This window comes from Ptychodera flava, chromosome 16 (assembly GCF_041260155.1).
Source record: "Ptychodera flava strain L36383 chromosome 16, AS_Pfla_20210202, whole genome shotgun sequence".
Classification (NCBI taxonomy): Eukaryota; Metazoa; Hemichordata; class Enteropneusta; family Ptychoderidae; genus Ptychodera; species Ptychodera flava.
Window position 1 is genome coordinate 28,501,154 of NC_091943.1, and position 24,419 is coordinate 28,525,572.

General features: G+C 38.2%; 1 protein-coding gene across 1 annotated transcript; it reads right to left on the minus strand.

Annotated features, from left to right (window-relative positions):
• Nucleotides 1–481: 481 nt before the first annotated feature.
• Nucleotides 482–14,811, minus strand: LOC139115004 (mucin-2-like). The gene is made up of 5 exons (XM_070676913.1): nucleotides 14,529–14,811; nucleotides 7,769–8,182; nucleotides 4,285–4,459; nucleotides 3,550–3,685; nucleotides 482–2,536 (listed from the first exon to the last, which is right to left on the minus strand). The coding sequence occupies exons 1-5, from the start codon at nucleotides 14,587–14,589 to the stop codon at nucleotides 2,516–2,518; spliced, it is 807 nt and encodes a 268-aa protein (XP_070533014.1). The 5' UTR covers nucleotides 14,590–14,811; the 3' UTR covers nucleotides 482–2,515.
• Nucleotides 14,812–24,419: the final 9,608 nt, after the last annotated feature.

Here is a 24,419-nt window from a genome sequence, read left to right on the forward strand (position 1 = left end):
TCACAATAATTAATTTGCATCAATTATATGTGTTGTCCGTAATTTTGAGTGTTAATTTCAGTTCAGGGACTAAAATGCTGGACACAGGCTTAATTAACAGTATTTGAACATTATCACACGATATTATGGGGGATATTTTGAATTTGGTCGGCCGTTTTGGATTTATGACGTCATCACAATAATTGATTAACATCAATTTAATGTTTTACTTATAATTGAGAATGTTTATGTCAGTTTATTCCAAAAAAATATTGAAAACTGGCCGAATAAGCCGTGTTTTTACCATTTTTTAAGCAATATAATGGCGGCCATTTTGAATTTATGACGTCATCGAGCCTTTCCGGTGGCCCAAATTTTTCGAGCAATAGCTAATTTTGATCTACACATATATGCGAACCTCTCAAGCAAATTTGGTACTTTTGTCATTCGTGTAACGATATTTTTATTAAGCCACCTGACTAATTTGTAAAAATCCACCGTCTTGAATCAAGTCCGTGTATTCGACAATCTTTAATATGGGCCAGTCTTTCGTTTTAAATACATGTACAATATATTTTTTCCAAAAAAGCTGTTAACACCTTCATTGTCAGTACTGCATGCGATAGATGAATAGCGTAGCCAATACAGTCCAGGTTATCCGTCTGTAGTTTTCCAGTCCGTGTAAAACTGCGTTTACAAAGGACTAGTCAATGGCCGCCGGATTATAGGTAACGACCAGATAGTGCTGTATTAATCGATCATATTACGTTTCATGTCAATGACCGGATTTTGAGGTAACGACCGGCAATTGCTGCATTAGGCGACATTATAAGCATTTCTTCCTTCAGGATCCAGTAAATACAGGCATTGAAACAAAAGAACCGGCCCTAATGATTGAAAGTATACACTGCATCAAAGAAGTAGTACAGGTTCAACTATTGTGTTGGATGATTGGGGTTGAAAGATTATGCAAGTTTTACTGGAAGATGATGCTGCTTGCCGTAAAACGACGACTTTCCTTTAAAAAACATATTCTTTCTGCCATGGATTTCGCACAATTCCTAAACCACTTGACCATTTGCTTTGAAACTTGTCATTGCAGCTCGCACCGTGATTTTCTTTCGTGAGATATTTCTCACAGGGGATGTGACATCTATAAGTCTGTCCAACACGTTGTAAGTTGCTATTTTTGACGTGCAACTGAGAGGTTCAACATTTTGCACTCGAACACAATCAAAGTATACACCGGAGTAAGTTTTTGAATTCACATCAAGGCGATTACTACATGCAAAGTGATCGAGGATGATTTGACTGTAAACATATAATTGTGTTTCTTCATTTATTTCCCGTTGCTATATTTCGTCTCCGTTTGCATGGCAACTGCTCGAAGCCCTGAGGGTTAGTCCAAAGCTTGATTATCCGGAAACAATTTTGCCATGATCAAATTTTCAGAGGAAAACAGCAGCTTTAAATTTTCAGGGCAAACCATGTACGCGCTGAAAAGACGCAACGGACATTGGTGTCGTTAGTTATTTACTGTAGGCTTTATGAACTCAAAGAACAATTATTTCTTCAAATACCCTCAATGCGAACTCTATTCCTTCCATTTAAAAAGAGCTAAGTAGAAGATTTAGAAATCGGATGTAAAAATTGAAAGGGAAATGATGAGCCTGTATTCGACGTGTTGCTGGAAGATTTTGGCTTTAGGAAGGGCTCTATCTTCGGTATTGGTATGCAAGAAAAATTGGGAAGGTCAAAGGTCAACAGACATTTCTTACTATCAAGTAATGTATCATATACATGTTTGTTTGTCATAAGAACGTAAAGAAGTTCTGTTACAGTAGGAACTAACGTATTTCACATATTCATTAATCAAGTTTGTAAAATACTGATTTCGTCGACACAGCTAATTTTTGTGTCTGGAAATTCCACGTTTTCTCCATTAAAAATGTCAGCCACATCGGATATCAAAGGATACATCGCATGTCAACTAGTTGAGTGTTGATTTCACTTCCAAAGGGCAGAGACATTGACCAAATTATCTACATGCGTAGGTGTCGATCCACTCAGTGCTACTTGAATTTTATCAATGAAATACGTCAGTCATATTACAAGAATAGAAAATTACTTTTGCTAAGATTATTAAGTTTATGGGACTACATTTTGAAAACACAGGAAAGCCACAGTCCTTCTCCCACGGGATAATCCAATTGAAAGGTGTATAGGCATGTGCTGCCCGAAAGGGTGACTGTTTTTCACGAAAATCACTCAACATGGATCGACTTCTAATCCGAAAAAAACGGTAAATGTGCCCACACTTTTGGAAAACCTTCACATGCAATAGAACAATGGTAAAAATCCCAAATTTCTCAACATAATGGGTCATTTTTGGAATACATATTGGTGGATGTTTTCACTTTGGGCAGCACATCCTGTAGGAAAACGTTAGAAGTGCCACTCCACCATCACCCCCTTTTTGGGGGTATTCGTTCTGAGAATTCAACGGTGACGTCCCTTTTGAATGTAGAAAACACATTTAGCATGGTTCAACTTCGACCTGAGAGAGAGAGAGAGAGAGAGAGAGAGAGAGAGAGAGAGAGAGAGAGAGAGAGAGAGAGAGAGAGAGAGAGAGAGAGAGAGTCATTAATACTTTTACAGTGTGTCGCGAGTTGTAATTGGGTTGACAAACTGTTTGAAGAAGAAAACGTAAGTCAGACAGTAAAGAATATTACTGTTATAATGATTTAACACATTGCTTCAAGTTCAGTTTTGCGACCCTTAGTCCAGTAGGCTTGCGCATATGAAGGAAAGCTGTCACCATATTTCGCGATTGCATTTGTCTATCATTTGCTATTAATTATAACAATTATTAGCAATCCAATGTTTTTGGAAGCCTTAGATACGCGCATCTTTTCGTAATTCCCATATATTTTATATATGTTATTGCATCGCAAAATTTCTACGAAGCCGATGGGATTATGGTGATCGTGTTTCCATTTACCGGCATGCATCGACCTGAAACAGCGCTCTAATGTGTCATCATCCGTGGATGAACATGTTCAAGGAGCGGAAATTCGTCAGACGAGTCTATCTTTCTCGCTGAGGTTGACTGGCTCAGCTGTGGTGTTTTTACTTTGATGTTGATGCACGTAGTCTGGTGCGCTTTGTAGCACAGACTGTGATATTTTCCTTGTCTATAACCTTTCCGCACCTTTGATATGATAACTAAAATCTTAGGTATAGCGCCTAGCACCAGGTATTCGTCAAGGCCATCAAACTGCTCATTTGACTATGAAAGGACTCAAGCCTAGACAAATCATGTAACTTGTGTCTCAACGTGAATCCCGATCACTCTGGCAGAGCTACATAGTGAACATACGATCAGTTTCCAGGAGACTGAGTCGTATGCCATAATTGGGCACACTTGTACTATATAAGAATAAGTTAAAGTAATTCCTTTGACGTTCATAGCCGATTACTTGAGGAGACATTTAGGGGTGGACTTCAGGGCCAGTGACGTAATTTTTTCTAGATCGGTGTTTTCCATTCTTCTCAATTACTGCCACTAACCTGTGCCTCCTTTTGGTCGTTCACTTCGCTTGCTGGATGATGTGCCATCGAGTTGACATCAACACTTTGATCGGAAGGACCCAGTCCGCCGTTCGCCTCCGACGAAACCTCCGACGCTAGAGTTATCGTTGACAGCCTTAAATGCGAAAAAGAGGCAAGGGTTGGTTAAGGCTCTTTTATATATTGTTATGCAAAGGCTGAATCCTTATTTATCGCCACAAGAAAGTTCTTTGACAACTAAACCGGCGTCTTTGACTGTTGTCACAGGATTAAAATGGAAATTCTTGGATAATCAACCGGTCATATTTATGAAATTTTGTTCAGAGCTTTATTAATATCAAAAAAATTGAATCCAACGGTCTCATGCTTGATTTTGACAGAAACATCATTACATAAGTTGGCCCATAGGAAAACTATCGCAAGGCAAACTTTGGCTGAGATATATTGTATTTTGTTAGAATATATCCTCCAGGTTCGCGGCTTTATATAACATTAAGTAGCATGGTGACAGCTTGACTTAAATATGGATTTCAATGAAAAGTACAATTGATAGTCTAAATCTGCATTACAAACAGGTTTTATGTCTTTCAAGTTTAACCGATCTAATATCCTTCGACGGGCACCAAAAGGAAAGCAAGAATAGCCTGACGAAACAAAACAAGAACGGAAACTCTGGGATATATTTTAAAAATTACTATCTTATCCTAGAACAAAAGGTGCCAAATGAACACTCACCCATAATGAGCAGATTTTCGAATGTTATTGTACCTATGCTTGGTAACCAAAATAACCCGCACACGACAGATCGCCAAAAGTAAAAAGGTCAGTAGAGGTGTTCCCGCCATGGCAAAGATCACGGCCATGCGTACATAGGTCCAGTCGGTTGGTTGGACGTTTGCCCATGGGTCGTCTGTGTGGGGAAAACAAAATTAGAATACTGACACCATAGAGAAATTCCTATCCGTAGAGTTCGAACGTGAAAACGCAGTAGAATCGGTCAGAGACTTCGAATAATAAAATATAATGAGAATTGTACGATTTGGTATATGGTTGACAAGCTGATAGTATTCTAAGTACTGATCACTTGTTGTTCGGTAAAAGTAACGTTTCCGTATAAGACTGCTTCTAAATGTTCACTTCATGCACAACTTTTAAGTTTGTGTAATAGAGAATGCAGCTGAGAAAAGAGAATGTTTGTCGGTGGATGGAATGAATGAATTTGAGGGAGAGAAGATAGTTGGGTGGGATAGTAGGTGGACAGATAAACAGGTAGGTCTTACAGACGGGCAGAAAGCTAGAGAGAGAGAGAGAGAGAGAGAGAGAGAGAGAGAGAGAGAGAGAGAGAGAGAGAGAGAGAGAGAGGGGCCCCGATTGATTTATTAATTAATAGATCGATAGACTGATTTGTGTCACCCAAGATCTTGCATATCTGTTGCTTTCTGAATAGAACGTTAAATTTAAAGACTCCTAATGGGCACTTTAGATAAGCGCTCATGGTTTCTTCTGAAAATCACCATAAAGGCTATACGTCATCTGTCTGAGGTTATAACAATTCTTAACGCAGAAAGGGCCTGTGCAATAAATATGGCGGCGTTCTCATTGGTATTATTACGTCAGGGTTTATCAGTAAAGTCCTGGCGAGTCAAAAACTATTGCCGTTCACTGTAAATCGCGTGTATATGAAAGTGAATCGTTTTGTTGTTCAGTTATCCTCCGGGTCGTCGAGGATTACAACGAAACAGTCATGACTACTAAGGTTTCCCGTTACGGCATGGTTACCAGCGAAGACCCCAAGGCCGTGTCCTGTGTTCAAAGATGTTTCCAGAAAGCAACTTTGAGTATTATTAGTGAAAACCTTGCCGTTGATTTGTCGCTCGCGGGCGGATGCCCTTTAACGAAGCTATTCACCGTAGAATAATTGTAGTAAACCCTGTGGAAATTGCATAGCTGAAAATTGCACTCATCTTGATAATCCTAGCATGTGTTCTCGTTAAAGCGAGAGAGCAGTCTCTTACTGCTTGGACAATGATTTCTAAAATCTGTTTGATACCTCTCCCAGCGAGGGCACGTTCCGGGGGCGTAAGGGGACCCTGCCGTGCTCGCCAAGGTAGCCGATCAATCTTTCAGGGGAGGGACAATAATAATCAAGTGAAGCCACGCAGCGGATGTTCTGAAGAAAATCTTACATCGAGTCAAGCATGTACTCCATTTTCAATTACGAGGCTGTTCAGTAAAGACATCATATCCAAGGCAGTTTATCGTATGTCTATTTAAACGTCAGAAAATATCAACATGCGCATGTTTCTCCCTCTATCTGCCCTTCAATCCAACAAACTACCCATTAATCTCTCTTTCTATATATGTATCTACATGTCTGACTGTCTGTAATCTAACTACCTAGCTACCTTTCTAGATATCTTTCCATCTATCATTTATGTTGTATGTTCCATACATCTATCTTCTATGCGCCTATCTATGTATCTATTTATGTATGTATGTATGTATGTATGTATGTATGTATGTATGTATGTATGTATGTATGTATGTATGTATGTATGTATGTATGTATGTATGTATGTATGTATGTATGTATCCATCCATCCATCTATCTATCTATCTATCTATCTATCTATCTATCTATCTATCTATCTATCTATCTATCTGTCTGTCTGTCTGTCTGTCTGTCTGTCTGTCTGTATGTCAGTCTATCTATCTATCTATCTATCTATCTATCTATCTATCTATCTATCTATCTATCTATCTATCTATCTATCTATCTATCTATCTATCTATCTATCTATCTATCTATCTATCTATCTATCTATCTATCTATCTATCTATCTATCTATCTATTTAGCTAGCTAGCTAGCTAGCTTTGGTTGCCTTTCTGTCCGTCTGTCTATCTGCCAATCCATCAAACTATCAATCAATGGGTCGAGCTACTTACCTTTGCGTCGAAGAGGTTTTAGCAACATTGTTAAAATTGTATCAAAGTATTTTTAAACCTTTTGATGATACAGTTATCTCTTATTTTGGTGTACAAGCAAGTTCTTAATGAAAGGCGCAAAGGTACAGCATGAATTACCTGACCTCTACTTAGAGCACTAGTAATTTGTGTTCAACTGAAGGACACTAAAACTATTTCGAGAGACTACGGATAAGGCGCCTTTATATTCATGCCCCAATTCATCTCTTTATCAGATGATTAGTACTCGTGCGTATCCACTTCAACTTCATAGCTTATCTAGATTGCTACTTCGTATACTATCTGTTCTGAGCCATGTTCGCTGTGTAGCCAGGCTTTATACAGAGGATTACATGCGCATTTTACACCTGGGACCTTGCTCGCCGAAGCTCTACGAATTAAGACAGCACTGCCTCGGGCTGCTGCACAATTGTTGGTCAGATATACTCGACAAAGCACCCTTCAGGAGTGTGTGTATGTTTGCACACAGAATAGGATTATGACCCATGGGCGTCTTCTGAGAATTCCTACTACTTTGCGCTATGTGAAATGGACTGTCTTGACAAAATTGGTTGGCAAATCCTTCTAGTGTGCATCTTGGCCTCCAACAGCATTAAACAAGGTTGATAAGTGAAGATGGGTATAAAAAATGACCAGTCTGAAAGATTTCATCGTCCCTTTGTCCTGTAATGGTATATTCAACGTAAAATACGCTTTGGGACAGATATTTCGACTCAAGGTTATTTTCTGGTCTATAATAATAGAATTTGTAGGACTAATTTCGAAGTTCATGAAGTAAATTAAATTTTCGCCTCGTTTTATATTTGATAAACTCGAAACTATATTTTAAGTCTCCGTTTGACAAAATATTCACAAACAATTCACCTTGACGACTGTTGCAAGGAAATTGGTCTATTAATTGCACCTGTTCCGACGGTCCCAATTACCATATTCCGGTACCTTGTACGAATCACGTATTATAAAAGTCAAACATATAGTGCTTATAGGATTTATCCAAGATCAGCTTGTAATTGGAGGTACATGTGGTCTTCCCAGTAAGTGCTATGCACAGAGTCCCGTGATGATGTTAAAATCCTTTAAAAACATCAGCCACTCCTACAACGATCTCACCAAACAAAGGGCTCTTGCACAAGAAAAATAATATGGTTAGACAGTGAATGAAGGAATGAAGGAATGAATGAATGAATAAATGAATGAATGAATGAATGATAAAGTGAAAAAAAATGTGTCTACCTATACTGGGCAAAGTGCTTCTGTTAGTATATTGATGTTGTGCAGTGCTCGGCTGCCTGTGATAAGTCGAGTCATTCCTTTGGGACTCTGTGACCTTTATCGAAATGTTTTCGGTCACATTGGCTGTCAACAATGTTTGGCTCCGAACTGAAACATTTATCTCCGCCACAGGCGACTGCGTTGTTGTTAACGCTTCTATTACTGGAGACGTATTGGCTTGCGTCACTGGCATGGTGATTTGGTTGGTCGAGACTGGAGCGTACCCGGATGTTGTATTCCAAGCTGTGTCCGTGGTTTTGCTAAACGTTATCGGCGTCGCGGTTGAGGTGCCGTTGGATTGCCGTCTGGTAGATGTAATGTTTGCGGTTTGGTCTGTCGAGTTCTGCTTCGTCTGTTGTGCATTAGCGCTCGAATCTGCGTGGAAAATGTTGACAAATTTAGTGTTTTGCGTGAACTTTGGAAACTCACTAAATGGCTGGAAATGGCTAGTAAAATCCGTAAAGTGATAATTGGTGCGTTTAGTTTACAAAGAAAACTCGAGCAGACAAGATTTTGTCAACACTGCGTACTGTCTTTGGAAACTTACCACCGAAAATTTCAACAACTTAGACTAAATTAACAAGACAAAAATATTGATTTGTCTAACCATAGTACTCGATAACTGTACAGTACTTCATTATTATTCTTTATTGTCTAAAAAAGGATAATCATCTTACAGCTCAGAGGATAGAAATAACAAACAGACAGATATAAAAACACAGACTTGATTTACTGTTATTACTCATCGATATGAGTTACAGTATCTGGCATGTGCCAAGATCTTTGGAAATCCAAAATATATCAGTAGTTACCATTTCATCAATGAGATAGCCGTGAGCAATGGTGATGAAGAGAACATTGCTTTCGCGGCTGCAAAAAACAATTTCCGCAGATACATCCGGGGTAGTTATGCGGTCATCTTTCAAAGAGAAAACTATGAAGATTTCATTGTGTTCACGCACACAGACGCTTGATCGACAGAGACATAAAGGGAAACTATGCACGATGGCATGGTATTTGAATGTCAATAAAGAACATTCATTTTCTGTAGATTATCGGAGGAATGTTGGAACCGTGTATTTATCAGCAGGAGTACAGGGCTACTTGTAAGAATTTTGTAGCCTATAGAAGACGTATGATCTTATCATCTTGTTATTAAGAGCAGTGTGTCATTTTATTATTACAAAACATTTCGATAAAGGCTAGAGGCTGAAACTGGCTTGCCTAAAAATTGCTTTATATCAATAAGCAAATTCATATAAGGATTCCTGGTGAACATTTTCGACATTCATATTGGGGAATTGTAGAATAAAATCTGTCAACAAATGCTAACCTGCCTGTTTGTACTATATAAACTAATCGAGACAAACCTTTGCGTTTGACGTCAGCCTATACGTAAACCCACCTGAAACCACCTTTGCATCATTTCGGTCGCATGTGTCTATTGATGTTTGGGAAAAAACATAGAATGTACAAGATCACAAATTATTTTGCTGATAGCAACGTATTCGCAAGCTTCCATTTGCTAATAATTGATAATTTACAGAAGTAATTGGATCCTAACAATATTCAGTGATGAATCATAATTCCTGGTTGTGATTAACAGCGATTTTATCCATGTTCTTATTACTACATTAAAGCTATTTAAATGGACACTGTTGCAATGCTTCGTGTCAATTCATATTTTTCAAGAATGGCTCTTTTCTTTACAAAGAAATGGAAATCCCATAAGCTGTCGGCAGATAACAGCATTTCCCGCGGAAAACCGAGCAGAGTAATCTACGGGAAAATATTAAAAGAGGCAGCCTTTTGTTAAGAAGGCATGGATTTACCTGTCTATTAGAACCCGACACAATCCGGGAGAGCTTTAATCTATTCTGATGTACTGGTCAGGGACTGAAGATACACATCTACATATAAGTTCAACATCCATGGTATACAATAAAAAATGCGAATTGAAACTGTCGTCATTTTTCTAATAAAAGCGACACATTGATGAAGTGGGTATATTTTAATTTACATCACGTCTAGCCTTGCCGCAGATCTCCATTTACGCAGTTTCTTTACATCGACAGGGAGATTATCAAGTCATTTACTCGAAACGCGAAACCTATCGGCATATTCATTCGTGTCTTTGGTTTTACAAGAAGGAGACAGTGTGTTTCTAGTGTTACCTAGAATACATTCTTAAAATTGTTTCCTTTTTAATAGATTTATACACTCGTTATCGATCTAAAAAGCCAAGAAAACTTATTTTTAAATAAATGTTCTCGTTAATGTAAAAAAGACCGATTGACTTGGATATTGATGCAAAGGGGCATCGCCAAATTTCATACCAGACAAGGCAGCCTATATAGCGATTAGGTATTTCTAATGTTATCACCGGAAAGCGATCAATAATTTGGAAGTTACAATTTAAGGAGGTGACAGAAAAGTCAAACTTGTTCTCGCCCCTCCGAAGAATATTCGATCAATTTTTTACATATCTATACGAAACGTTTCTCTAACCACCAACTGCATGTTACCCTTGACACTCTACGGGCACAGTCGGTTCGCAGTGGTTAATATCCGAGATAAAATCTGCCAAACGATAATTTTAGTGGGTATACACCGTACGTAGTAGTAATAGTGTACCAAAACTGTGATATGCAAATGTACAGCGCACGGTTAGGCGCCAAAGTTGAAATCTAGTCAAATAAGGAGAGGTAGTCTACGAAAATCAAAATCATTGTCACCGGGGATTTCCATGTCCCAATACGATACCAAATGTTTGAAAGTTATTTTTCTGCATCGATTAGGGAACTATACACAGGTTTGCGCCATCGTGTAGACTGCCTTTCAACTTGACGTTTCGTGAAATCAATGTTGATCGAGACTTCATGCGCATAGTTTTTGTATTCTAGTGTTTGCGATTATCTGTAGAAGCCCAGAAAACGTCGTGAAACGACGGCGCCATAAATCCCTGACCTCATTTGTAAATCGACTCGCCACTTTTTCCGATCTGCGATTTCATAATTACTTACTGACATCGAACACAATGGTGTACAACATGATTTAGCTGGCCGTGAAGATTTCACAAGAAAATTGCTTCATTATAACCATACGTATATTACCGCAAACAGTGGAATCATTTTACATTCACGTTCAATGCAGCATATACTCATGACCATGCATGTTGTTCATTCTTTGACTTTTTAAAGTCTGTCACATTTACTGCCATATGGGAAAGTCTCGGGGAAGGTTCTGTACAAACAAGTCAATTATTTTTTGAAAGGATGCGAAATCCCTTAGGACGCTATCCTTTACTTGTTACTTTCAGTTTTATTTGGTTCAATTACGGTCCGTGTCGAGAGACTGTAAAGTCTGTTCGGTTAAAAACTAACGAACAGCCGAGTAAGCGATAAAACTTGTACACACGAATCGGGCGAAAGCTGCCACTTTTGTTAACATTTCATTTTTTAATAAACATTGTTTTAAGCTTGTACGTGTCATTTATTCTTCTCAAAAACAGTACTTTGAAATTCGTAGCTTTCGAAACACTACGCATCGTGTAAATATGAGATCATTATTATTGAAACACGAATTCCAGTCCGGATCGAAATTCAATTGTCAACAATAACATTGGATAATGCACACATGAAGGCTGTGCTGACAAGTTGACCGCTTGACTTCACGACATGACTTTTTGGAGAAGAACAAGAAACTGAATTTAACAAAAACAACAAAAATATACAGTAAAAGACATCTGAAGTGACAGCTGATGGAGCTTGAATACTTTAAACTGTCAAAGTCTGACTCCTACAGATAACGGGCAATGGTATCAGAAGGCTGTAAGAAGCAGTTTCCGAACAACGAACGCCCTCGTTAAATCATGCCATTCTTTGTGCGCTATTGTCCTCGCCAAGACATTGATTGTGTATACAGTTTTACCCTATGACGTCATATACTCATCTCGACATTAATGCCGTTCTTTTCATAAGCACTTCCAAACCTGTGTTTCACGACAGTACATTGTACGACAGTACAATCGAGTTGATCACCTTGAGGGATAGGTCATACACGAAGATCAAATGAGTAGGATGCAACACAAGATTTCGAAGACTAGAAGTCTCTTCCATAATAACACGATTGGAACTAATTTGGGATAATTGGATCTTCATATTTTTTCAACTTTTTCAAAAGTATTAGGTGCCCTACAGCTGAATGTTGCAATACTTGAAATTACTCACAAAAACAAGTGTGTAACTTAAAAAGAAGCCGATGAGCTTACAGTTGCAGATAAAACCGACCTTACTTCACCATCCAATTATCCCAAATTAGTTCCAATCGTGGTTTAAGTATCTGTATAAGAGAACTCTAGTTTCGAAAGCTGGTGATAATCTTTACAGGGTTGATCTTCGTGTACCACATACTGCCTAAAAGTACAAATTTAATTGTATTTGGTACTAATTTTGTGGCTCATTTCGTATATCTCTTACACTCTCTACATTACAGATCTGCGATAGCAAGGCGGCAGTTCTAGTCGCGATTAAATACGTACATGATTGTTCTGTTTGAAGCATGCGTTCCGGCGCCCCTTGCATCAATTTCATTTGGAACAAAATGGCGTTGACAAAATGAATTCGACATCAGACATCACGGATGAGCAACATTCAACTGTTTACTGTAAGGAGAGCCTTGGGGACCTACTTACAATGTACTGAAATCAGTTTTAAACGCTTCAATCTTTCTGGACAGTCAGGCTTTTGTTGAATATTTCGCTCTGACAAATGAAACGAAAAGTACCTGGGGAATTGTAGCTATTATGCAAATTTGATGTTTCAACTTCATTTTGGAGCTGACGCAACTACCATTCACTTGCTTCTTAGATTTTTCCTACCAATGCTGCTTACTGTATAATCTATTGGCGAACGCGGAATGTCTATCTTTATTACAGCCAGTGTTTTGGAATTAAATATGCACATATATAATTATTGTCCTCACTTCCATGACACTTGACATCATAGTAACATTATTTCAAAATGTACCCATGGACATTATTTAGGCCCTCTAATTCATTGATACATTTGCCACACAAGTGTACATAATATATATATAAATCTGCAAGTAGGAAACACGATAAAGTGTTCCAGATTAAACTGATCATTTTCTGTGGGAAGTTCAAAGTAGACGTGTCGTGTTCCAAAGTATAAATTGTGAAAAGCAATTATGCCGCAAGGCCATATTCAAACTCCAAGGGTACGATATCCGTTCTATAATTGTTTCAGTCTATATTGACGTATAAGTACATTTATGCAGATTTGTGCAAATCGTGTCCTTGCACATGTCTGTATTTAAGGAAGAACACAGAATTATATTATGAAATTTCCAACACAGAAAGATGAACTGACAGTCGAAGGCAAAATAAGACAGTGTTCAATACATTTCAGATACTATGTGAAACAAGAATTAATATTTTCATTTGTGATATGGCATGTAGAGAAACAACACTGCCATAGATTGAGCCAAGCCACTTGTTAAACCCCGTGTTACATACAGAGCTCTGTAGGGTCTACACTCATAGGAAGTAGTTGGCTTTTGTAGTGGATTCCCCTTCGAAAGGAATGATGAATAAATTCTGCACTGAAATTCTTATCGTTCTGCATTTTGTCAGCAGAGATTGTCTATTAAGTTTTCGTCTATCGGAAGATTGCATTCTTCGTAATCACTAGACTAGGTATAAAGATTGCAATGTGAAAGGTAATGCGTTTGAAATTTCTTTCTGGATTGTTGAGGTATTGCAGAGCCCTCAAAAAATTTAAAACTTTCTATTACTGTTTCCAGAGGAAGTGAGTGAGAACAGGTGACATGCGTATAAGTACATATACGCAGGCACATGAGCACGCGTGCCAATCCCACACGATTTGATTGTTAATGTCGTAGGTATGGCGTCAGAATTTGTGATTATAACATAACCTTCCAGCATGTGATAAAAGATCCATTTTCCTTAAACTTTCGTGTGAGAAACGTTTGTCCTTAATATTTTCTTCATGTCTCAAATTGATACACACATACATACATACATACATACATACATACATACATACATACATACATACATACATACATACATACATACATACATACATACATACATACATACATAATACATACATGCATGCATGCATACATGCATACATACATACATACATACATACATACATACATACATACATACATACATACATACATACATACATACATACATACATACATACATACATACATACATACATACATACATACATACATACATACATACATAAAAATATATTTGGTATAAAATATATTTTAACTGATGTCTTTGTCTGCCATCTAAATTTTAAACCAAATGAATATTCGAAGCTGTTTTATTGGTACATGATTGTTCCCCAACCAAAAATGGATCATTAAATTCAGAACCAAATATTTTTCTTAAGAGAATATCTGTTATAGATTCTTCGAATTGCTTTAGTACGATTCCTTTGCTTTGGAATTTTACCCGGTGATAAGACTGTGTCTTCAAGTGATTCCTTAGGGCAACGTGTCGAGTGTACTATATTTCCATCTCGGCCATTAAGTTTTATCTATATAGCATCTGCCATGGTCATTGAAACGCAAACCAAAGGGTACTATACGTTCTATGTCTCGCATTCAACAAAATTGTGTACTGGAGCAATATTCTGAAAGACGAGTATCTTACCGTAATGTGGCAACATCGTGCACAGCGAAATAAGTAAGGCAATTCCTAAGTATAATTCCATCTTCAAGATGACAACAGTTGTTATTTTGTTCTCGTCCGGCGTAAATAATTCAACTCCAATGATTCCAAAAGTTTTAAGGATGACTACATCACCGGCGGTGCCTGAAATTGCTGAGAATATGCGAATGTCACATGAAACCGTAATCTTCCTTCACCCACAGTGTATCTGTTATTGGAATAAGGTGCCCGCCGGTTTGTAGAAATGTGTTTCCGTTGCAGTATCTCTCTCTCTCTCTCTCTCTCTCTCTCTCTCTCTCTCTCTCTCTCTCTCTCTCTCTCTCTCTCTCTCTCTCTCTGTTGCACAAGTATAGTGGCTCAGGCCGTCCCTCTATGCTTGTTTGATTTGATACAATCTCAGCTCGCGGGCGAAGGCTCTGCTTCCGCGCGTAACTGACGTATAGACAGCGATTATCCTTCGGAATTACTTGTACTAGACCTTGATAAACTTCGTATTCGTACACACGAAAACACATTAGACCGAGGTCCAAATAGGTAGTTCGACGGCCGCTGGCTAATCGACAAATCTAACCCCCAAAATAGCGTTCGTAAGAACAGTCGACATGACAGTGTAGAACATCGGACAACGTTATCAGTTTTGAGAAATTGAAAGGTGTCTATCGGACACAGTGTGCTAACCCTATTACCGCACTACGACGACGTGTTTACCTGTTTACCTATATAGGGAGAATCAACTTTACGCTTTCAGACATCATGAGGTTGCAAAGAACTTACGTGTTATGCCATGCATGATATTTATGTATCGTATGCGATTTTGAACGTGACGTCAATGAATAAGGGGCGGGTCACCGGTTAGTGCGCTCACGTGTTGAACATTTTGAACGGCGAAAAATTTGATTGGCCCTTCGTCATACTCCTGGATACGTTGTAAAACTGATCGAGAACGGTAATGGTTTGCCCACTCTTTCGAGGTTGTATATGTTAAATAATAATGTCTTCCTCTTAATGATATTATCAGTTGCTGTGAAGTTTGAACGGCCACACACTCAACAGCCGCCAGTGTAAGTGTACCAGCGACCAATGCTTATGTTTTAACATATTGTCGAGTAAAACTCTAATGGGTAGATTGAAAATGTTCTTAATTGTGCTTTAGTACCCTGAGAAATACCGACAAAACCCAAAAAAGATAAACTTCGTTCTTCTCAGTGGAGTCCCTAAATATATTAATTGATCCAGCTCTTCATTAAGGCTAACTTACGTTGCCCAAAATCTTAAAGGGTCCTTCAATAAACATCACCTTAAGATTGGTGCATGTGCAAACTCGGCCAGCACGCGTGTAGAAAAGTATTGCGACACGCTGTCTATTTCGCCACGTAACTTTGGCCTGTCGCCCATAGAATTGCTATTATATTTTGAAAAGTATGGTGTTACCTTCTTCGTCTACGGTTTGAGTTTCAGACACCATTTATACCGTTTAGGGAAGAGGTCATTTCCAAATACGCGGTACCGCCAATACCTCCCGCGGTATACCTCTAACCCTGGCGGGACCGGCGATAAAGCAGTTAGCAGCTTTTAATGAGCTTGCATGCATAATAAGACCGCGGAAAACCGCGTTACTTAGTACGTCATTAGTAAACTATTGTTTTGAAGTCTTCTGATTTTTGCGGACAGCCATTTGGAAACTGAGTGAATGAAAGAGAACGGGCCTCATGCATGGCCACCTAGCAGTATCTGACTTGTAATATCAGTATCGGAATCCCCAAGAGTGCTGTTGCCGTTGAACGACATTTTGAGTCAGTGTTGAACAATTCACACAGCACTATGGGTATACGTTCTAACAGTGAGAAAAAATGACACGTGAAAATCGTGTCACTCACTCCGTTCTTTTCTGTATTCGAAATACAAGATTGCAACATGGAGCAAGAAACGGAGGTCCATGATTGCAACAATTTAATGTAGCATAATCCGTACCGGTACGATGACCTTGCGCTTGCATTTATCAATACAATACTTGCCTACATGCAATATGCGCGTAGTTCTTTTAAGGTGCACGTGGTGAAATGGAATAAAGATATTTGCTAACTATAATATCAAGACTTGATCATATTTCTAAAATAACAAGTCATCGTTGATGACACAGTCCCCGCTTGTCCATTTTGTTATAATATTTGGTGTCTAGGTAGCTGTGGTCTAGGTAGCTGTGGAATGACAATGATGCAACGGGTGCATCAGGCCTGTGACTTGCATAATAAAGTAATCTTAGGAGCGTTCGATAAAATTGACCCATCTCTGCCGGTAATGACGATTGAAGGAACTTTTGATTACATCACACATAACGATGCCCTCACTGCCTCTAGTGTCATGATGGCACATACTATACACATGGTTTGGTGGAATTTTAGAAATGGTATGGGATTGGGTATGTTGTTGTAATCAGCCATTTCGGATCATATAATGAAACAAATTAATGTGCACAAGAATGCAACCATATCACGTTTAAACAAAATCAGTCCATCGAAGGACAGTGACCTATTTTTATGTTTCAAAGACATAAAAAAATCACACCAAAATTGACCATATGGATCATAGCACAAAATTAGTAGACATGCATATGTATGCCATAGTACTTTATCTTTGTACCAAGTCTCAACAACATTGGATAAGGAATATTTGCATATGATTAAGCCTCAAAGACATGAAGAAATCCAAAAATGACCATCTGGCAGCGATATTGGGGAAAAATGACAATCTGGCAACCATATTGGAACATGTCACGAAGTACATTGACATGTATATTTATGCCATAGTGCATGATCTTTGAGCCAAGTTTGGACAAAATCGGTGTAATGACCTTTAAATTAAGCTTCAAAGACATGCAAAATTCCAACAAAATGGCAGTTCTGCAGCCATATTGGCTCCTATCGCAAGGTTAATTGATACATGCATATGTATGCCACAGTGCTTTGCCTTTGTGCCATGTTTGAACAAAATCGGTTCAAGGATGTTTGAGTTATGGTTCAAAGACATGAAAAAATCGCAAACAAAATGGCCGCCTCACGCCCATATTGGATCGTATCGCAATATAATTCAACATGCATATCAAGTTTGAACAGAATCGGTTCAAGGATGTTTGAGTTATGGTTCAAAGACACGAAAAATCGCAAACAAAATGGCCGCCTCACGCCCATATTGAATTGTATCGCAATATAATTCTACATGCATATGTAGGCCATAGTGTTATACCTTTGTGCCAAGTTTGAACAGAATCGGTTCAAGGATGTTTGAGTTATGGTTCAAAGACATGAAAAATCGCAAAAATATGTCCACCTTGCGGCCATATTGAATCGTATCGCAAAATAAATCGATGTGCATCTGTAGTGTCATAGTGCTATGCCTTTGTGCCAAGTTTAAACAAAATTGGTCTTCAGTGTCTGAGAAACGGCTCCGGACGCACGGACGGACGGACGGACGGACAGACGCACGGGACCCAATCTATAAGTCCCCGCCGGACTTCGTCCGCGGGGACTAAAAATGACATCGCTGATCATAAAGAAAAGCGATGTTGAAAAGTTGGAGACCAATCTCTTACGTAATCTTGGTGGTATGTATATTTTCTATTTTTTTACAGTTGAATGTCTATTTCTAGTAGAGAATGTTGATAAGAAAACTATGTTGAATGCTTTCTCCCATTGCCAATACCTCATTCAATAAAAAATGCACACCGACTTACAGGTAATGTACTCATAATTAAACATCGGGTTAGTTTTTGCAAGTTTGGATGCATCATAGTTTCATTTTGAAAAGTGTTAACCACCGAAAATTGATCACTCGGCACTAAACACGGCTCATTAGGTGCGTGATTGCTAGCTAATTTCTTACGATTCTTAAATCGGCAAATGAAAACATAATTACGAACGGCCGTGTATCAGCAACTAGACTGGGCTCCGGTAGCTGGGCTTTTCTCAGCAGCAGTTACTGGCCAACGCGTTCATCCCACGATCTACGCAACAGCTTACCACTAACGCCACAGTCTGCTGAAGTTTACACCTTCAGTATATTCTTTTTGATATTTACATAATATGCCCACAGACTTGGAGCAAGTCTTGTCAGTAACGCGACGAAGCGCCAAATAGCTCAGAATTGGGTCATGGCCACAAGTTGCTTGGCAACCACGAAAATGTTGCGTTAATTAAATTTTAGTTCTCCAGCAAATGCGACTGTGTGAGCATGTTGTGTGAGTCGGCACATCAGGAAACGATTACACCCTTGGTTAAATGACACCCAACGGTTTTAAGAAATACATAAGCTTAACTAAGTGTCTTGCCATTTTGCCTAATATGCTTAATATTTGTAAGATTCCGCATGTGTACTTGTATGACAAAGAGCTTTCTTTTGTAGATAAGCATTCTTATCTTGGTGTCATTTTCAACAGCAATGGCGATGATAATGATGATATTAAGCGTCAAATGAGGTTGTTTTATGCCAGAGCTAACATGTTAATCCGTGAGTTTTGGAACTGTTCGTACTTTGTCAAAACGAGACTTTTTATAACATATTGTACTTCTATGTACTGCTCACATCTTTGGAGTAAGTTCACAAATCAGTGTATCAATAATGTTCGCGTTTAGAATCTTGTTTGGTATTGACAGAAGATTAAGTATCTCGAACACTTTTGTTCAGAGCAACATTTTGACTTTCGAAAGTAAACAGCGCACTTTACGCTCGAAATTTTATATGAGGCTGATGAATAGTGAAAATTCTCTTATTAGTGCTGCTATCAATACATATATTATGTGTGGTAGCCTGTCCTGGAAAAGACTGTTTTCCGACTGCTTTTAAAGTTTTCTCTGTCTGTCAGTTTTAATTTCCTTCATGATTTAGTGTTTTTATAGTTTTTTTTTATAGTTTATCAGTCCCCCTTTTTTCTGTATGTTTTTTGGTGTATGAGCTGGTTCTCGAAATAAATAAATAAATAAATAAATAAATAAATAAATAAATTAACACATGCATATCGCAGAGGATTTCAATTAAGGTAGAACGCACCTCGGGGACAGACATTCGGACTCTAAAACATTTACAATTCTCTTCTGATATACCACATGTGGAGTTCATTTTAAAGCTCTTGGCGAAAGCAAACTTTTCACCGTCTTAGTTTTTCGAAATTTGAAAAAAAAAGTCCCTGTATCGGTAACAGAAGCCGTAGCGATGGCTCTGAAGAGACTCTAACCACCGAATGCCAGTTTTTCATTCAATCGTCCAATTCTAGGAGACCCTATGCCAGCAGAACTCATACATCTGAGAGACAACCTATGCGGCTGCCGATAATACTCTTGACCCAGCAATTCAAAGTATTGATTGGCCCACGCGAGCTTTGCAATCGACAATTTTCGATAAGATGTCTAACGAGAAATTAATAAACGTCGGATTTCGCCTAGATTGGCTGCAAATTGAATTGAGCGCAGCTGTCCACGCATGTCCCTTTGTAGTCATGACAACATTATTTGAAGTAACAGCCTCATAGGTAAGCTTAATTGCTATTCTGAGATGCAGATGCGCAGTATGTGGATTCAAGGGTTAGGCGTTTATATGTACACGGTACCTGCGCATGTTTTGCGATGAGTGTTGGCCTTCAGTAAGTCACCATATTTTGCATGAATAGCCGCTATGAAGAGATTCCAAGTTGATTTGAAGGAAGCACCTGCAGACATCACGCTATTGCTCCCTTTGACTTGCTATTACAACGAATGAAGAGATTATTGATGTTGAACTGGCACCAGAACTGTGGATGCTGGAATAGGATGAGGGACAATTGAACGCTGAAATTGTCACGGTCATTCTATAAGGTCAAGCTTACTTAAATAAGCTATGTTTCTTATTCAGGTGCAAACTAACCGTCAGTCTTTTAGACCAAGATACTTAAAATAAATTCAATACCAGCACGACGTAAATGATTTCAAGAACAATTTTCCGGAGTCGTTTAGAGGCTTTCGGTTATGTACATCATCGCGAGTAATGTTCTTACGGACTTCTTTGAAAATAAACGGGGTTTATACAGTGTCTATGAATTAAACATCATAAACAACCGACGATATATGTGCACAGATTTCAAGGCAAAAGTGTTGTTTCAAGGTGTGGGAAAACGTGGACGTATTACCTCTACACATCTCATTGTTGTATTATGAAACGTGACTTACATGTCGTCTGCTCGATAACAGATCGACATCTAGTGGACAATGTGCAAATGTAGCTTAGGACGCTGTCCGTAAATAACCGTCTCAGCTATGTCGGTTACAGTTTTCGTATAACGAGACAATTTAGTGCATAGACAGTAGAAGCGAAACTGTATATGTTCAGAGTCGAGAGCGACAACAACTTAACACGAGCTTGAGGGCGCTAGGAGCACCAGTCCACAGCAGTCATTGCACCTACAATAGCTTTACACGTGCTTGAGGGCGCTAACAGCACTAGTCTACTGCAGTCAGTGCACCCGTAGACCCTCGAGCGTCTATGGTGCACCTATGTCCTAAAGAGATAGAGTCGGTCATTTTTTCACGAATTTTGTTTTGCACGAGATACTACTTATATTGCTTGACAGGTTGAAAGATAACAAATGAATGGGAGACCATGCATACATTCGACCCCGGTTTTAGACAAATTAAATGAAACCAGCGCGAAAAGGAATTAATGGTCATGACCATTAATTCTTTTTCGCAATGGTTTCATGTAGCATATACACAGGCTAATTAGACATTATTTGTGTTGATTTTTACAGTTATGATCAAATATTAATTATGAATATTGATAAATTAAAAATATGCATGTTACAGAAAAATAAAAATCTTGCTTTTTTACAAACGATGTAATCTATTTGGTGTAAATACCTTGTGGAAACCCCATTGTTGTTATAATTATGATTATCAATAAATTATGATTATGTTTAATAAAATCGCATTTTATACATTGTAATCTGTTTATGTAAACAACCGTCTTGAAACCCTTATTTAGTTCAAAATCTATCCCAACATATACAAGTAACAACATGACCGATGTTCATTCCATGGCGAAAGTGTTCAGTCTACGGCGAAAGCTACTACACAGTGAATATAACACTGAGTATATAACACAGTGTCGAGTTTACGCTTACTTTGAAACACAACAAATCCTGAGTGTCATTGACTGTTTTTTTTTTATCAATTCATGGAAAAAGTAAATAGTATAACTAATTCAAAGACAATCACAAAGCTGTAATACCAATGATGTAACCAGCATTACCAAAAGAATTATAATTCACATCGTGAAGTTTCAGAAGGATACTATAAATTAAAAAGTCATCGTTGATGGCACAGTTCCTGCGCAGCAGGAGCGTGGTTGCACCAGAAGGGTCAAAGGTTATAGGCTCGTCGATTTGGAAATCTGTTGTTTAGGAGAATAAAGCATAGTGGTAGGGATAAGTATAAGTCATATGTTTTTCAGGACATGTATGCACACACCTGATTAGGGTTATATATTGGAATTGTTTCGCGACCGTATGGAATAGGTGAAATAATAAAACTTGTAGATAGCATATGTTGAGGAAAAATGAGCAATGCATAAAAGTATAATTCACTTGGTTGCCTGAAACTGTAATTAATTCAAAACATTGATTCAGCTGTGCCGAGGTCATATAAATAGTGACAATTTGGTAAATAGAACAAGAGACGGTGAGCACAAGGGTATTATGTGATCTTGCACTGTGTAGAGCATTGTCTTATAAAACGGATTCAGATTCGTGAACTTATTCGTGTTTTATCAGCGAATTCCGAGAAATTCTCCTACATATTTGATCGTATGATACAATAATTTCACCTGCATATGTAGGTCATAGTACGTTGTCCTTGTGACAAGTTGAAAAGAAATCGGTCAAGGAATGTCTGACGACAGCTCGTGCAAGTAAAAAAATCAACAAAATAGCTACGTGGCTGCCATATTGGATCGTATTGGAAATTGGATCGTATCGCAATTAATTTGAGATACATGTGTGAGTCATAGTGTGTTGTCCTCGTACCACTTTTAGATGAACTCAATGAAGGCATATCTGCATAATAGCTGTAGACAAGAAATATGGAAACAAAATGGCCGTCTGGTGGCCATATCGGATAGTATCACAAAACCAATCAATGTGCATATGTATACTATAGTGTATTAGCCTTGTACCAAGTTTCAAAGAAATTGGCCAGAGCTTGTCTTAGATATCTCTTTGTAAGGATGGACGGACACATGCACATTACCGTCTTTAAGTCTCCGGATTCATCTGAGGGGACTAAAAATCAAAAGAGTAGGACGCATTATACTAGATGTGCGTCAGATAGATATTTAGGCTCTCATATTCTTACTATCTATCTTGGTCTACCACTTGTGGGATCATTTTGAAGCTCACGAAGTAAATAAAGTTTTCATCGGTTTACGCTTGCAAAAATGGATAATGTAATTACCACATGGAGTTAACACAGGGATGGTAGAGATTTTGAATTTCAAGTGTCTGTAAATATTTGGACATTTGTTTGTGCTATACCAAATTTTGCGAGGCATACCCGGATTTTAATTTTTTTTATTTTGAAAGGCAATGGTTTGAAGTTTCCCTGAGGAAGGTATGGACAAAGTTTAAAGTCTTATTTCTATATCGAGATAGGAACTACCTTAAGTTGTGAAGAACGGGTCTAATTTGCATATCACAACAATTGCGCTTTTCTGTTCGCCCGATGGATGATGTAAAACCCTCTTATGACAATAAAAACAACATGTCGCGGCATTTAGCACGTTGCAGATTTTTAGGAACTCTGACAAATAAAACATTAAAACCTGGAAAATCGAATTGTGAATAATCCTGACACGTGTATATTCGAATAACCTCTTTTTAATAGTTTGTATTCCAATTGTGTAATTAGCAAAGACTAAGTAGACCATTTCTGAGTTCTTACTCATAGCCTATTCCGTTATATATTCCACTGTGTGGCACTATACTGTACTCTATTCTATTATATTCTATTGTTAAATTATATTCTATTCTATTAAAAGCAAATACTCAAATTTCCAATATATTTTTTTTTGTCTCTATTATCTCTATAATATTAAATCCTTTATACTGATACTTCATGATAATTGACTTGATGCATATATGAGAAATACTACATTCTTTATATGTTAAGTACGGCAAACAGAAATCTCCACATTCCTTCCTTTTCTTGGGGATAGCGGCCTCCAATAATTAAAAAAAATGATCGATAGGTTTACATTTCAATTTGTGAATTTTTGGCGAATTATCCTCTAGTCTTGCAGGGTGTTGAATGCTCGGCCAGCCTATATAACATGAACTCAAGGTCACGTAGACTACCTAATCTAAGCGTATGCCTGTGCATTCCATGGACTTGCTACGAGAAATGTCAGAAAGCACCAATAATAGTGTCACTTTCTTTAAAACTTTCAAAATGAGACAAAGTGAGAGAATGATAGAATGTCACATCCCAAGGACCTGCGATAAGATTTCTCACACGAGTTGGTGATATTTTGTCTCGGCTTGTGTGAGATGAAATATTCCTTACGAATGTGAGAAATCTGATTCCAGGTCCTTGGTGTGTGAGATTATTTTTCTCACATGACCATAAAATGCTTTCAATTCACACTGAAAACATTGAACGATTCTTTAAATTGTGCTAGTGACTACTACTGTATGTGGCTATATATCATTCAGCGTCTCCAAATATAGTTCTCAGTTTCTCCCGGTTCACACGCTAAATTGTACAACGTTTTCACTGCCGATGCCTCAATCGACTGTCTTTTGTAAGTCTATCACCAACGACCTCACACACTAACCATTGTGTTTCTAGTACTCTGGTA